Genomic DNA, 14,561 nt, shown 5'->3' with positions numbered 1-14,561 from the left:
GTCCCAGAGCTATATTGGCACAAGCATTATATGTTATTAATTTTCTTAATTTACCACAAAGTGAAGTTATATCAAGAGCCGATAGACACTTTGTTGAACTTCCCCCAGAAGGCATCGAACAGACAGTATGGATAAAATTGTCGGAGATGCTGAATGGCAGGAAGGGACATCATTGTATACAGGGGAGAGGGTTTTGTCTCATTACAGGATGGGAGACAATTCTGGTTACCCGGGAGATGGATCCAAGCCCAGAATGATAAGAACCGCACCCTACCCTCAAAGGAATCCAGTTAAACCAGCTACATTTTCTCCTAATGGATATTCTCCCGAGACGAAGGAGGTGTCCTCCATTACTGAGGCCCTGGCTTCTCTTAGTGTCAAGAAATGACAATGGATAAGGATCCGTGCAGTGACAACCCCATTACCTGTGTGGGGTCACGTGAAGCGATTAAGCACTGAAAGGAAAAAATGTTGTCTCCTACAGGAAAGTCCTTTACTGCTGAGCACGTATTGTTAGCAGTGTGTGTTTTACTCACGGTTTCTTCTGCTGCAGCCAATGCGAGTTATCAGGCTTATATTCCTTGTCCACCTTTATTTGAACCTGCTAATTGGGGGGAAACAGATGTGGTTTTATACACCACCCCAAGCATTTTATCATCTCTTCGGAATAATTTGACTTTTTGAATAGATATGATGGAGCTCTGTATAATTTTCCTTATGCTGGTTTAAAGATGCCTTTGTGTTTAGGAAAGAGACCAGGCCTACAAATGGGTTATTAAAATTGGCTATTACCAGGAATAATTGTTACAAGCTCCAGGATTGACAGCTTTGTCTATAACCAAAATTGGAATAACATTACATTTGTTAGCCAGCCAGTATATTCTATTTGTGCTCGGTTTACTTATACAGGCTTAAAATATCTCCCATGCAATTGGAAATATTGCCCTGGCATGTTTGGAAAAATTATTGAAGATAAATGAATAAATTGGGGTCCTTATGGCCAATCATTAATACATGTTCAGAATGGAATGTTACCACTTGTGATTTGTCAAATGTTACCAGGATGAACTGAGAGGAGAATGAAAGCCTTAATGGATGTTTGCTGATGGAATGTGGGGATGGAGGCATTGCTGATAACCGACTGGCCTCTGTGGAAGATCCTACTGAGTTTCAAGCTCATTTGTGGAAGACTGTCACTGCATTAAAAGAAGGTGTGCTTGCTAATGGAAGCTTTTCTGGGACTGCTCAATCTGCCTCTCAGTATAATTTTACGATGTTTAAGAAAGAAAAGCTTAACACTATGCCATATTTATTTTTAATATGTATATTTAATTTTAATAATGGATTTGCTTATATTAGCTGTCATTTGTATTCATGTATTAATTCATCTGTTCAGTTTAGTATGAATCAAGATTCTATTATTATATGCAGCAAAAATATTTCTCTTGATGCCTGTTAATTTGGGATGTCATTGGTCTCAAGAGCCCCTTAATCATGTCATTATTGTTTTTTTTTAATACTCTGCTGAAGAGAAGTAAAAGAATTCTTGGAGTCATTGTTGCGACTATAGTTAGCCTTATTTCTGTTTCTACTTTTACAGCGGTTTCCAGCATAGCATTAAAAACACCTATTGAGACAAAGCATTTTGTTGAAGACTGGCATAAAGATTCGCATGAGTTATGGATAGTGCAAACTAAAATTGATATTAGACTTCAACATCAAGTAGGTATTTCAAAACAAACAGTAGAATGGTTGGGTCGAAAGATGTTATCTTTGGAAAAATATGAGGATTTAAGATATGATTGAAATCCTACTACTTTTGTGTTAATAAATATATGGATAATGATACAGAACATGATTGGAAGTTAATTCAAGCCTATTTAGAAGGTGATGAAAGTGCTACAAAAGTAATTAATGCCTTGAAATATGATGCTCAATGAAATACGATACGATGCTGTCTTTTGGTAAACAGCTAGAAGATACTACCCCTATGGAAATAGCTAAATTATTGGCTGATCAATTGACAGGATTAGATCCCAAGGCTTGGCTTCAAAGGATTTTCCATAGCTTGGGAGGAGCTAGTTTTGGTATAATCTTATGTACATTGTATATTATGTTGCTTTATTTTTACATGACTAAACCCCTACAAGGACATGTAGCTATGTCATGGATAGTGTTTCTTTTAAAACAAAAGAAAAAAGAAGGAATTGTTAAGACATAGAGATGCAGCTCCCAGGCAGGGTCAAGAAAGGCCTGGTGACAGATTCAAGTAGAGCTGGAATGCCACCCTGGAGAATAAAATGTTTCTGTCACTTGGCCTTAAACTATGTTCTGCTGTGTCCCGTTTCTGTGGAAGCGGTTCTAACGCTCTCTTGGTAATGATGAGTATATTTTGATTATAATAAGAGAGGTGATTTGTTATATGAATATTTTGAGAAGAAGCTTTTGTTTATTCGTATTTCTTTGTTTAGTCTTCCCTCAATTGTTCCTGGTATCCTGGGAATAATGATCTTATGGTATCTTGACAAAATGAAAATTGTATTACTGCATATTCCTAGCATTATAAGGACTAATAAATCTTACAACTGCGTGCAGTTTCTTCTGCCTTTGCTCTGTGCCCCCTGTGTCCTGGTGATATGCGACCATACCCAGGGCCCCCAATTCACTAGACATTGACAGTGGGTCACCCCACAAAACACAGAAGCATCTACCTTAGTCAAAAATGGACATTTTATTGAATGCATACACTAACACTGATTGATCACATCCATAGCTAAGATATTAGGGGCAGAACGGTTGCCCAAAATACATTCCTCTAAACTTATGAAGCTAAAGAAAGAAAGAAAGAAAGAAAGAAAGAAAGAAAGAAAAGAAAAAGAGAAAAACACAAAAAACTTAAGCTTCTCATAGGAAGTTCGCAGGAAGTGTTGCTGGTAGTCAGTTCTGATTAGGCCATTTTAGATAGAACAGTGCATAGTGACCCTTAATATGTTGGGTCCTATATAAAGCTTTCTGCAATATTGGAATTTTAACGAAACTCATCTAGAACATAGAAAACAGGAAAGGATGTGATCACCATGTCCTTGCTCTGTATCAGGTTATTTTTCTGTGTCCTTGATTGTCAGGCATAGAACAGCAACAATCTGAAATAGCTGGTGGACATGGAAAAACGTGGCGAAAACTATAGTTGTGGGTTACACACCTCAACTGTCAAAGGCTAATGCTGTCCTCAGAGATCTCAGAGGCCCCTCTTGTAAGACTATCTATTGGGATGTGGAAGCAGGTTTATCTGAGTTCAAAGTGAACCGGGCCAGCCAGGGAGAGGGCAACATGTGATACTTGAGACCCTCTCTAAAACCAGCACAAAAACCAACCCTTCATTCAAAGCATCATCTATTAATTCTTTATTATTTACCACTTTCTCCCTACCAGCCTTTCAGTCTGGCATGGTAGAAAAGGACTGGGAATGATTTTCAATTCTAATGACCTTGATCTCTCTTTCCTTAGGTCCACATTAAGAACACATGCAAATGGGTATCACCATCTGAACAACTTAGTATCATCTACTCAGTATATCTAGCCTAATACTGTGCTATGACAATCTCAAGCTTCCTTGAGTTTCGCCGACCTAGCAAGAATTATGAAGTACTGAGGCCACACCCAAGTGATCCTTACAAGGGGTTAGAAGAAAGCCATGAGAGATGCTCCACTTCTTTGTCCTTAGATTAAATCACATTGACACAATGTGAACCTGGTGGACTATTTAACCAGACATGTTTCTCCCAACCCCACCTTTCTGAGTTCAGTCCATGTCAGAATTCATGCCCCACCATCCTAGATACAGAGTTTAGTGATATGTAATTGTTATCTAAACCTGTGTATTAAATTTTGTCATTTTGTTAATTTTTCTGGTTTTCACCACCTTCTTTGATTAACTGTCCTACTTTTGTTAATTTATCTCCTGTGTTCTCTGGTATTTTATCCTTCCCTTAAACTAAAGTATTCCTTTTAGGATCCTCTAGAGAGCTGTCTTACTGGTTATATTTTGTTAAATTTATTTTTAGTATGCATTAGTCAGTACAGTAGCTGGGCAGCTGCTGCCCTCCATGGTATCAGATCTACTTTCCAAACAATAGCTCTCAACTCTTACTGACTGTGTAGCATCTTGGCTGCTCTTTGTTCCCCTTGGACAGCCCTCAGGACCAGGCTCTCCTCTCCCTTAACCATGGCTGCTGTCCTCTTCCTCTCCCCTCTCCATCACACAAGTTCTTCCTTTATTCTCTGGCAGCTTCTTCTTCCTTCTTCCCTCCTCATGATCCTCTCTAGCAAAGCCCTCAAAGCTCCCCTCCCCCATCTCTCTGCTGTGCAGCTGTTGGCTGTTGGCTTCTTTATAATCACAGTTAACTGGGAGCAGGGTCAGTTTTGGGGGGTTAGCCAGTCTTGAGTTCTCCAAATTAGAATTAAAATACAAGCAGAATTAGGCCAATACACTACAGGGGATTCTTTTGTTTTGTTTTGGTTTAATTTTTGTTTTACCTTTTTACTATTTATTTTATTTTTGGCTATTTTATTAATTTGTTATTTTATTTACTTATATTTTAACTGTGGCCCTCTTTCCAGTATCCCCTCATCAAGCCTCACTTCCCATTTCTGCTCAGCTTTGCCTATGTGACAGTGCTCCCTGGCCACACATACCCATTCCCACCTCACACCTCTAGGATCCCTATTTGGTGGGCAACAGGTTTCACAAGAGCCAAGGGCCTACCACTGCATTAATGCCAGGGAAGTCAATCAATCCTCTTCTACACAGTGACCTAGAACCATAGACCCATCCTTGTATACACTTTGGCTGGCAAAAGTGGTCCCTAGGAGCTGGGGGATTGGTGACAGAGGGTCTGGTTAGATATTAAAGACCAATGATTGCTGCTTTCCCTTCTTTTTCTGATTGTGGGTGAAATTATGTTTGTGTGCTTGTCTTTTTTTCTTTTTGAAATTATTTCGAGGTGATTAATTTCTTGCTTTTTGGGGGTATAGTTTAGCTCATTGTCTTTGAGTTTCCTCCTATTATCATCTGTTATGGTGTCTTAGAGAAAAATATTGTTTAAATTTGGATTTCTCATGAAATATCTTGGTTTCTCCATTCATGATGATTGAGAATTATGCTGGGTATAGGATCCTGGGTCTGCATTACATCTGTTCAGGATTTCCTGGCTTTTGGAGTCTCTGTTGAGAAGTCTGGTGTAATTCAGATAGGTATGAATTCATTTGTTACTGCATATTTATACCTTACCCCTTTTAATATTCTTTCTTTGATCTGTGCATTTAGGGTTTTAATTGTTATATGAATGGAGGAATATTTTCTGGTCTGCTCCCATGTGTCAGCTTCTATGGCATTGGTTCTCAACACTCCTAGTGCTGCACACCTGTAATACAGCGCTTCATGCTGTGATGACTCCCACCATGAAATTATTTCATTACTACTTCATAAGTAATATTGCTACTCTTATAAGTCATAATATGCAAGGTATCTGATATACAATCTTTGTGAGTGGTCATGGCCCAGAGTTTGAGAAACATTGCATTATATACACTTTTATTTTTTTTTTTTAAAGAGAGGCCTTCATCTAAGAAGATCCTGATGCAGGTGTGAGAGCAGAGACACCCTGACGTAGTGACAAGTTAGGAGGCCCAAGGCCACTTGCCTTAATGGCAACAGATATTCCTGGCTAAAGGCACAATCTGAAATCACTGTCCCCAGGACATTTCTTACCTCAGTTTTCCCCCATTACACGGTGTGTCTGCTTGGCCATGTCTGTCCAGGAATTCAGTCCCTGTCGTCTCTGATACAGACAGAATGCTAAAGGTGAGAATGTTTCCCTCTGTTGGCTCCCAGTCACTTCTATAGAAGTGAGTTCAAATCCCCCGTGGGTAAATATGTGTCTCACATAGTGTGTGAGACTTGAAATGTCATCCTTTTTGTTGACAAAAACCAACTCTCACTTCAGATTTACAGCTGACCAACATTTAGTTTCAGGAGAATGAAGAAGCTGGCCAGGCCTGCAGAGTCAGATTCCCTCCCTGCCTGGGACAATCCCACCCACTGCAGACTTCAGCTTCACCTAGCAGCTGTTATCAGAAAATCTGACCTTAAGGTTCTGAAGTCCACACATGCACAAACCCTAACGTTGTTAGATGGTGGATATGGGGTTTTTCTCCAATTTAAAATCATTCAGGCCTCTTTTCTCCCCTGGGATGCACTTTGTTCTCTCAGGACTGTTCTTCTCAGAAGTCAACTCTCAGAAGGGGCACTTTGCTCTAACTCGTCCATGGGACCCACCCAGCATTGTGACTGGAGGATCCTATGGAGTTGTAGCTCTGAGCTGGGAGGGGCAGCTCTCACCCTGACTTGAAGAAGTCTGTTTTCACAGCTGAGCTAGATCTGAGGAACAGATGCTTTTAAAGAAGCATGTGAAATCATCTCCTGCAGGAGAGCTCACTATGCAGGGAAAGTCACACAGGACAGGGAAAGTGGCTTCCCAACTTCCCCAGGGCGCTCAAATCAGGGAAGGTACCTGATTTCAGAGAGTTTGAGAAAGGCCTCCATCTTCCTGAAAGACTTCCCTCAATCATAAGTCCCACCACTATCCCAGGCTCAGCAAAGCCCTCCACCTGCCATTTTCCTGCAAAGGAAACCCAGTGTGGAGAATTGAGGATAACACTTCTAGGAAATGGGCGACACAAGTCTCTGGGGGTCCTGGCCTGGAGTCTGTCCCTTAGGCTCTCCTCACTTCCCCTAGGTGCCTAGGGCAGAGGCAGGGTCAGGAGTAGGGGGAGGGGCAAGTTCATGGTCAGGGGCAGGGTCAGGGGCAAGCAGTGACCTCCAGCCACAAGATAGGCTTTGGGTGCATGGAACAAGCAGCAGCAGAGCTCGCCCTGCCCTCCTCCTCTCTGGAGTGGGAAAGCATGGAGACCTGAGAGGTTGGGAAGAGTTGGGGAACTCACAGCTGCTTTCCTCTGGCTGCAACTGCAAGTGCAGGGCCAAAGAAGCCAGAGAGGCTCAGGGGATTCCCCGATTTCCTGATGTCATTGTCCTTGTGGACATCCAGGTTGAAGGCTGTGCTTGGCTGTGCCAGAAGACCTGCAGACAGGTAGAAGATGCACAACTGGCCTGTGACCTCCCTGGGCATCCACTGGGACCCAGCTCAAGTGGCCACAGACACTCACCACGCACCCTGCCCCAGCCCTAAGCCTGTGCACACCAAGGCCACAGCACCTCTGCTAGTCCCTCCCACCATGAGCACCCCCCCCCTGGCACCCTGGCTTGCTTATACTCTCTGTAGGGAGTTCCTTGTGTGGTTTAGACACCAGGTTGATTATGGCCTCAGAGAAGGAGTTTCACATCGTTCCTTCTCTTTCAATATAGTGGAATAATTGAAGCACTATTGTTATTAGGTCTTCATTAAAAGTCTGATAGGATTCTGCATTAAAGCCATATGGCCTGAAATTTCACTTTTTAATTTTTGGAGGGGCAAACTATACTGACTGTATCTATTTTCTTCTGAGAATTATCCATGTACCTTCCCAGATCTGTGTTTATGTTCGTAGTTGTTATCTGTCTAGAAAATACCAATATCAAATAGATTTTCAGTTTTCTTGAGTAAAGGCCTCTGAGATAAGACCTAATGTTTGTTGAATTTGTTCATTTTCTATTGTTAGATCCCTCTTTCCATTTCTAATTATGTCAACTTAAGTATTGTCTATGGTGTGCAGTTTGTTTGTGGAGGAGTTGCCTATGTGGTGGATCTTTTCAACAAAAATACAAAAAAAGAAACAAACAACAAAACAAACAAACAAACAAACAAAAAAACAAAAAAACCCAAACCACAGGTCTTGGTTGCCTTGACTCTTTGTGTTTTTCACTTTGTTTGTAATTGCCTGATTTGATTTGAGCCCTAAATTAATTTCCTGCCATAAAATCCTACCTGACAGTCTATGGGATCAGGTTTGGCCTCATCTTGGTAAGAGCAACGTATAACTACTGAAGCTTTTCCTGCTCTCTGTAGTGGTGATGACGTGAAACCCTTACTGAAAACAATGCATAGCACGTTTTAGGCTGTATTAAAGCAGGCCACCATTTCAGTGTTCCCTGCAAGGTGCCATGGGACAGCACTAGCATGAGTCTGCATGTACCTTGACAGTTTTCGTTAGGGACTACACACACACACACACACAGACACACACACAGACACACACACACACACACACACACACACACTTTACTGACATGGTGCACATTCTTTCCACACAAAGAAGAAAGTGAGTAGTAATGAAAACACACCAATAATGGAATTGATGGAGGGAGCTGTGGGGAAGCTGGGGCTTAGAGTTACTTAAAGGCCCTGTGCAGGCTCTCCTTTTGTTGGAGGAGAAACTTCACGTGCAATGTGGTTCTTTATTTTCTTTCTCTAAAGCACAGAGGGCTAGGGTGGATCACAGGGCTTTGAGCATGTTCGGCAAGTGCAGTCACATTGAATTAAATCCTAGGGCTGGAACCTATTAATCTTCTACAAAATTACAGAGCAGCCTGGATGAAGACTCTCAGCTGCAAAGGTGGACATCTCAAGACAGGTACTGGACAATGGCTGACAGACTTGACTGAAGACTGGAAATGTTTTGCTATCTCACAGGAAAAGAAGGCTCCTCCTACCACACTGTACTCTAAGGACAGTTTATTCAGGTTAGGATGACATGAAGTATTGTCTCATGTCAAAGATGTCAGCACAAAGTATCCAAGGTATTGTATGCCAATGGTAGCATCAACAGAACAAAGCACACAGTGTCATGAAGACATAAATTATGAGTTTGTGTAGCAAGACCCAGGCCTCTTCCAGGGTCTTAGATAGTAACTGAGAACCTCAAATACGGTGGCGATGTGATAGTGTGTGGTGAATCTAGTTACAACTAGTTTCTATTGTGACACAGATGACACTTTTTGTGTCATGTTCAGCTTATAATGAATGACTAGACCTAAGCATGAGAATAACCAAATACTACATTGCTTCTCTAGCTGCTGAGCTTTTAAAGCCCTGGGGTGACAGCAAGCTTTTGTGGACATTCTGGATTATTCCTTCTGTACTTTAACTCTCTGATTCACCTCCACTCTCAGTAAGTTAGATCAATTCCATAAATTGGAAATCAGTCACCTGGAAAAAATACATTCTCAATATGATCCCAGATTGGCCATGGAAAAAGGGTAGCTTGAACTGTCCCACCTAGGTTCTGGGCCTGCACAGGCCTGCTCTCCTAAAGAAACCTGTGTTCACAGCTGCAGGCTACATTCATTATGGATGCTCTTGAGGATCCTCCCTAAAGTGCTTAGATTAAAATAATTTTCAAAAAACTCATTATGCCAATCTGGCCTACAGGAAGCTAGTTTCTATTCTGTATATTATCAGATGTGCATAATACATATGGTCATCACTGATAATAGGTGAAAGATCTGCTCTAATATGAAAACTAAGTGATGCTGGAGGATGATCCTGACCCACAATGAGCAGTGGGAACACCAGAGCCCTGTAGGGATGCCTGACGACCTAACACGTTGAGCACGCACGCCTCAGTAATTTCCCTGTGAACACACATCTCCTGAGATCTCTCTATTTAATTGGAGGTGATCCTGTCCACCTAATACAGCACCTCATGTGGAATAACAAAAGCCACCTGCAGGAGCTGTGGTGATGACTCACAGGGTAGAGCATCTGCTGCTCTCTCAGAAAACTACATGGACCCTAACAATTGGGTAAATTGTGTCAGTGATTACATCATAAAGTGTGTGACAGAGACACAGCCACGTTATCCACACAAAAGACACTGTCACACTGGGTACCCCTTGGTGACTTTGAATTCACTTATTAGCCCAGGCTCCATGGAACATGCAGAGATCCATCTGTAGCTGTCAGTTCTAGGTCCACAGGAAGGGACAGAACCCTTGAGTAAGAAAGATGATCTTAAGAGTCAAGAGATAGAATTCAATTTTTATTCATAACAAATACATTTTTACAACAAAACAGGATTAAAATGAATAAAAATATTTAAAAATATTTGAAAGTAAAAATAGTAACAAGAACATATAAATATGAAACAACAAAAAGAAAACTTCAATTAAAATCATAACAAAAATATTTCTAAAAGCATATTCTTAACGAATATTTAGAAGCACAGACGTATTGCTGTTTCTCCTCTAGCACACATAATGAAAGGCAGTCGCCCAAGTTGTCTCTCAGGTGCTGTTTTCTGAAGAAGAAAGTGAGTAAGACCTCAATCAGTCAGGATGGCTTAGTGGTATATAAATTTAGGGTCTCTAAGAAATGACAAATTAATGCAGAGGATGAATACTCATCCAAAAAATGTTGTTACCATTCAGGATGTTGGTCATCAGGGACTCCTGAGAAAGCAACTTATTCTTTAGGAAGCTCTCTTACTGGGGTGTGTCCAATTCCAGCTCTCTTGCACTTTCTGAGACCTGGGAGAGGAAGGCAGTTTGTCAGACACTGATTTGGTGGGGAAATGCAAGCCAGCTGTCAGAATGCTGCCTTCTACCACCTCAGTTCTATTGGACAGTCGACATGGACCTTTTAACTGATATCATTGTTGCTAACTCTGTGGGCAGGGCAAAATCTCCAGCAAGCCACACAGTAATGTGGGCTGCCAATCTGGGACCCAGACTTATACCAGTGCAAACCAAGAACAGGGCAATAAGAAGAGACCTCATCGGGTTGCAGGAAGAAAGGAGATGTCTATATGTCACCAAGGATAAAGCCAATGCAAGTACTAATTTGACATTTCCACTTGGTTCTTATCCCAAAGGTGCTTCCTACACAAGAGGTCACATGACCACAGAGTTTCAATTGTTCAAGAACCAAGAAATTGTTCAAAACTCTACATAGGATCCAATCTATCACATGGATATTCAATAATGAGATATGTTATTCATCTGTCACCATTTCTAGACTGCAGCTTCAAAAAGAGCAGCAAAATATGCTTGCACAATAATTCAGTTTCTGAAAAGTGGTTAACTTCCTAGAATACTTGTGCATAGGCAGAGCAATGAACAATTCCATTAAATGAGGTGGTTGGCTGGTTGTGAGTGTAAATTAGAAAGGTGGTAAGAGAAGCAAAGATGTATCAAATTGGCAAATTTTATCAGATATTGTTAAGCTAACACATCTGCTCGTCCCTAACTGATAATGCTGGTTCTGGCCGTTGATGGTCTTTATCTTTCTTGTTGAAGTCAACCAAATATTTCTGGTTCAGTGCACAATCAAGATGTACCTCCTTGCTCTCCTGCTTTAGAGGGACCAACTTCTTCCTACATGTGTTCTCCATCAGGAGCTGGCTGAGCAGGTTTCTGGAAATACAGTATGCATAGTAAGATCATGCTGGCTCTTTCTCCCATTCCTACTCCCAAGTCCCACTAACTCTACCAGGTCCCAGATACCCATGAAGACTTAATAACGTGCATATTGATACATATAAGGCTGCTGCACAAACCATAAAGAGTTAATTCAGGGAAGAATAAATTGTTTGCTTGGCCTGACACCAATTAGTGTCCACACCTCTGAGAAAGAACATGGATCTACAACTATCCATGAAAGCCCAATGCATTGGGGCAACATCAATTAGTAGTGGGCCAACACCCTCAAAGGAGGTCAGTAGAACCAAGAGAAGGTCATGCTAACCATGTGGTCCACGCACTGAATTTTGTAAAACCTGGTGTGACACCATAGGTCCAGGTCAGCCTAATAACCTTCTGCTGACTTCAATCAGTACTGTTCTCTCTAGAGCCTTCTGAAGATGCCTAGACAATCCTGGGATGAGGAACAGTCTTTTATGGAACTGAAAACTGAGTCCTAATGACCCTGGAACACTGATGGGTAAACAGCACAAGAGATAGAACCAGAGCTGAAGACCGTCCAATCCAGAACAAAGAAAGTCAGAAATGGCCATTCCACAAGTGATAGCCTTTCTGACCAGGACTTACCTAGAGAAGGTAATCTCCTTCTTCAGCTTATGGTTGTTCTCATGGACCTCAGTGTTCTCCATCTCTAAGTTGTGCAGAATTGACATGACCGCCTCCTCCATTCTCTCCAGGTCTTCATAATATGGATTTGGCCTGAAGTGTGGCCTGGCCCCAAATGATAGAATACAATGAACATCGGCATTTAGGAATATATGAACTCAGGGTGGGTCCTATATTACCCCAGGCTGCTGCCTGGATCTTCCAGCACTCAGTCCCCTGCCTAGCAAGTACAGAGACTCACCAGAAACTCACTGCAATTACAATCTTGCAAAGCCACCAGCTGTCAAGGGCTTTGCAAATGCACACTGGGCACTCACTCTCCCTGACTTTATCCACGAATTCTTCATTCAGACCACAAGTTCTGCTTTTCAATAAATGGAAGCAGATGAGTCCATTTTCAATCTCACTCCTCAGGAAGGGTCAGGTTCTGAATCTCCACTATATGGGAGGTGAGGTTTAGCACAGGGTGGTTAGGGAGGCACAGCTTTCTAGAACCCAAAACCTTAACAGGATAAGAAAAAGGTGACCTTGCAGACCCAGGAATGAAACAAGAGCATTTGGAGCGATTCATACCTGTTCTTCATGGATCTCTCTGTCAGAAACCTCAGGCGATCTCTCAGGTCATTTCTCTCCTCGGTAATGAGCTGCAGCTCTTTAATCAGCCTCTCCTTTTCCTTCATGGCCTGATTCTTGCTTAGGTCAGTGCCAGGGGATGATGTTTCTCTCCCAGCGTCTGTAGGTAGAAGAACACAAGTTAACCTGCATGGGAAGAATGCATAGAGTGTTCATAGACCTCAGTGAGGCCTAAACAGGAGAACAAGCCAGGAACCCAGTGTCACTGCTAGGCGATTGGTCTATGCTTAAGAGGCCTCCTCAGGGGATCTCAGTTCTCCCACTACTCTATAGAGACCAAGAGATGTAAGCAACCAGGTGTTCCCTATTCCGGACATCACGTGCTTACATGTACCATGGAGATGGCTTCTCCAGGATTATTGTCAGCTGAACAGGGTACAGCTTGGTTTCAGGACCCTCACCCCTGTGGCTTCAGAACTCAGATGATAAATTCACCATCCACAAAACTTGAGTGATTGGAGACACTCAGATGTCCTACCCTGATACTCTAAGGCAACAACTTTGGATTTAAAATGCATTTCCAAGGGAGGATATGTTCAATAGACTTATCAGTGTCCCTATGTGAAATACCAAATGCCCCAGAAGTGCAAATAGGTTACAGGCTGAATCTTGGTCTAAACGTTCCAAATAGTTTTGGTATTGTAGAAAAATGTTTGTAACATACAACCTCTAATATATAAAGCTAACGATGACCCTGCCAGTTAGAAGAAATCAGAGAAGGTCTAAGAACATAAGGTTATTGCCTGGAGCACAATCTCTCCCTGTTACTACTGTCAGATACCCACTGTATTTAAAGAAGCAATGATAGTGAGATACATTGCTGCCCTGTCTAAACTCAGAAAAGGTGGACCCTCCATGACCACTGATGGTGTTATTATATCAATGTAACAGAGCAAATGAACTGAAAAGTAAAGACCAGAAGTTCACAGTATAATAGCATTGGCCTTACCATATCCTCCCAGTGGGGATGGGGAAACTAAAGTTCTGAAATCCTTGACTTTAAGGAATTGTGATATTCGTGGAAATTCAATTCCTTTTCAGATGCTCCAGTTGTTGTGGCCCATTGCTAGAAAGGTCAGCTTAAGCCTGCAGCCCCCCTGACAGGAAGCTCAAAATACACTGCCCAGAACTTACTCCACATTCCCCAGAAGTGCTGTCTTTGTCCATCATTACTTTGAGACGAAAGGCCAGACTCCTTCACTCTAGTCTCTCCACAATCGACGTTCCCCCTCCCAAAACGCTTGCGAAGACAGAAAAACATGTCTTAGCTTGTAACCGCCAGACTCGGACTGAGAGAAACTAGGGCACTGGTTGTCACTACAACACTGGTGACATCACAGAGGATGCCAGAACTCTCTAGGAGACAATAGAATGTCCAAGAAGGGACAGCAGATGTCATGGGGAGCAGACTTTGCCTCCCTGCTAATGTTCTCCCTGTACTGAGCATAAGCTGAGGTGCCCTTTCCAGGAGAATTTCCTGGGGCAGAGCCACTGAGCATCTCCTGCTTCCAAAGCCAAATTTTCCTGATTATAAAAAACCTTAGTAATTCCTATGCACCTAAATGAATGTTTCCTGTCAAATCTTTCCCATAAAATGTCTCATCCTAACTCAAATTGTCCACATTCACCAATGTTAGCCATTAAAACTTCTGAGATTTCACACCAGTTTGAATATGCAGTCAAAAGTTCTCTTGTCTCATTATGTACAGGTGCTTTATATCACATCAAGAAATAGTCTGCATGGTAGGTTACAACATGGGTGTGTATTAGGGGAACACTCATGAAGTCATGTGCTTAGCAATCGACAATTGCCAGAAAATTCCTTAGGAGAAAGAGTTGAAGTCTTTAA

General features: G+C 41.9%; 1 protein-coding gene across 1 annotated transcript; it reads right to left on the bottom strand.

Annotated features, from left to right (window-relative positions):
- Positions 1-10,024: 10,024 nt before the first annotated feature.
- On the bottom strand, positions 10,025-14,033 carry LOC147999001 (disks large homolog 5-like). Its single transcript, XM_087595960.1, has 6 exons — positions 13,847-14,033; positions 12,653-12,812; positions 12,041-12,184; positions 11,332-11,407; positions 10,417-10,522; positions 10,025-10,293 (listed from the first exon to the last, which is right to left on the bottom strand). Exons 1-5 carry the CDS (start codon positions 13,971-13,973, stop codon positions 10,478-10,480), a joined length of 552 nt encoding a protein of 183 aa, XP_087452086.1. The 5' UTR covers positions 13,974-14,033; the 3' UTR covers positions 10,025-10,293; positions 10,417-10,477.
- Positions 14,034-14,561: the final 528 nt, after the last annotated feature.

This window comes from Rattus norvegicus, chromosome 19, assembly GCF_021556685.1.
Source record: "Rattus norvegicus strain SHRSP/BbbUtx chromosome 19, alternate assembly SHRSP_T2T, whole genome shotgun sequence".
Classification (NCBI taxonomy): domain Eukaryota; kingdom Metazoa; phylum Chordata; class Mammalia; order Rodentia; family Muridae; genus Rattus; species Rattus norvegicus.
The sequence above is the reverse complement of the archived record's forward strand: the minus strand, read 5'-3'. Positions and strand labels throughout refer to the sequence as shown.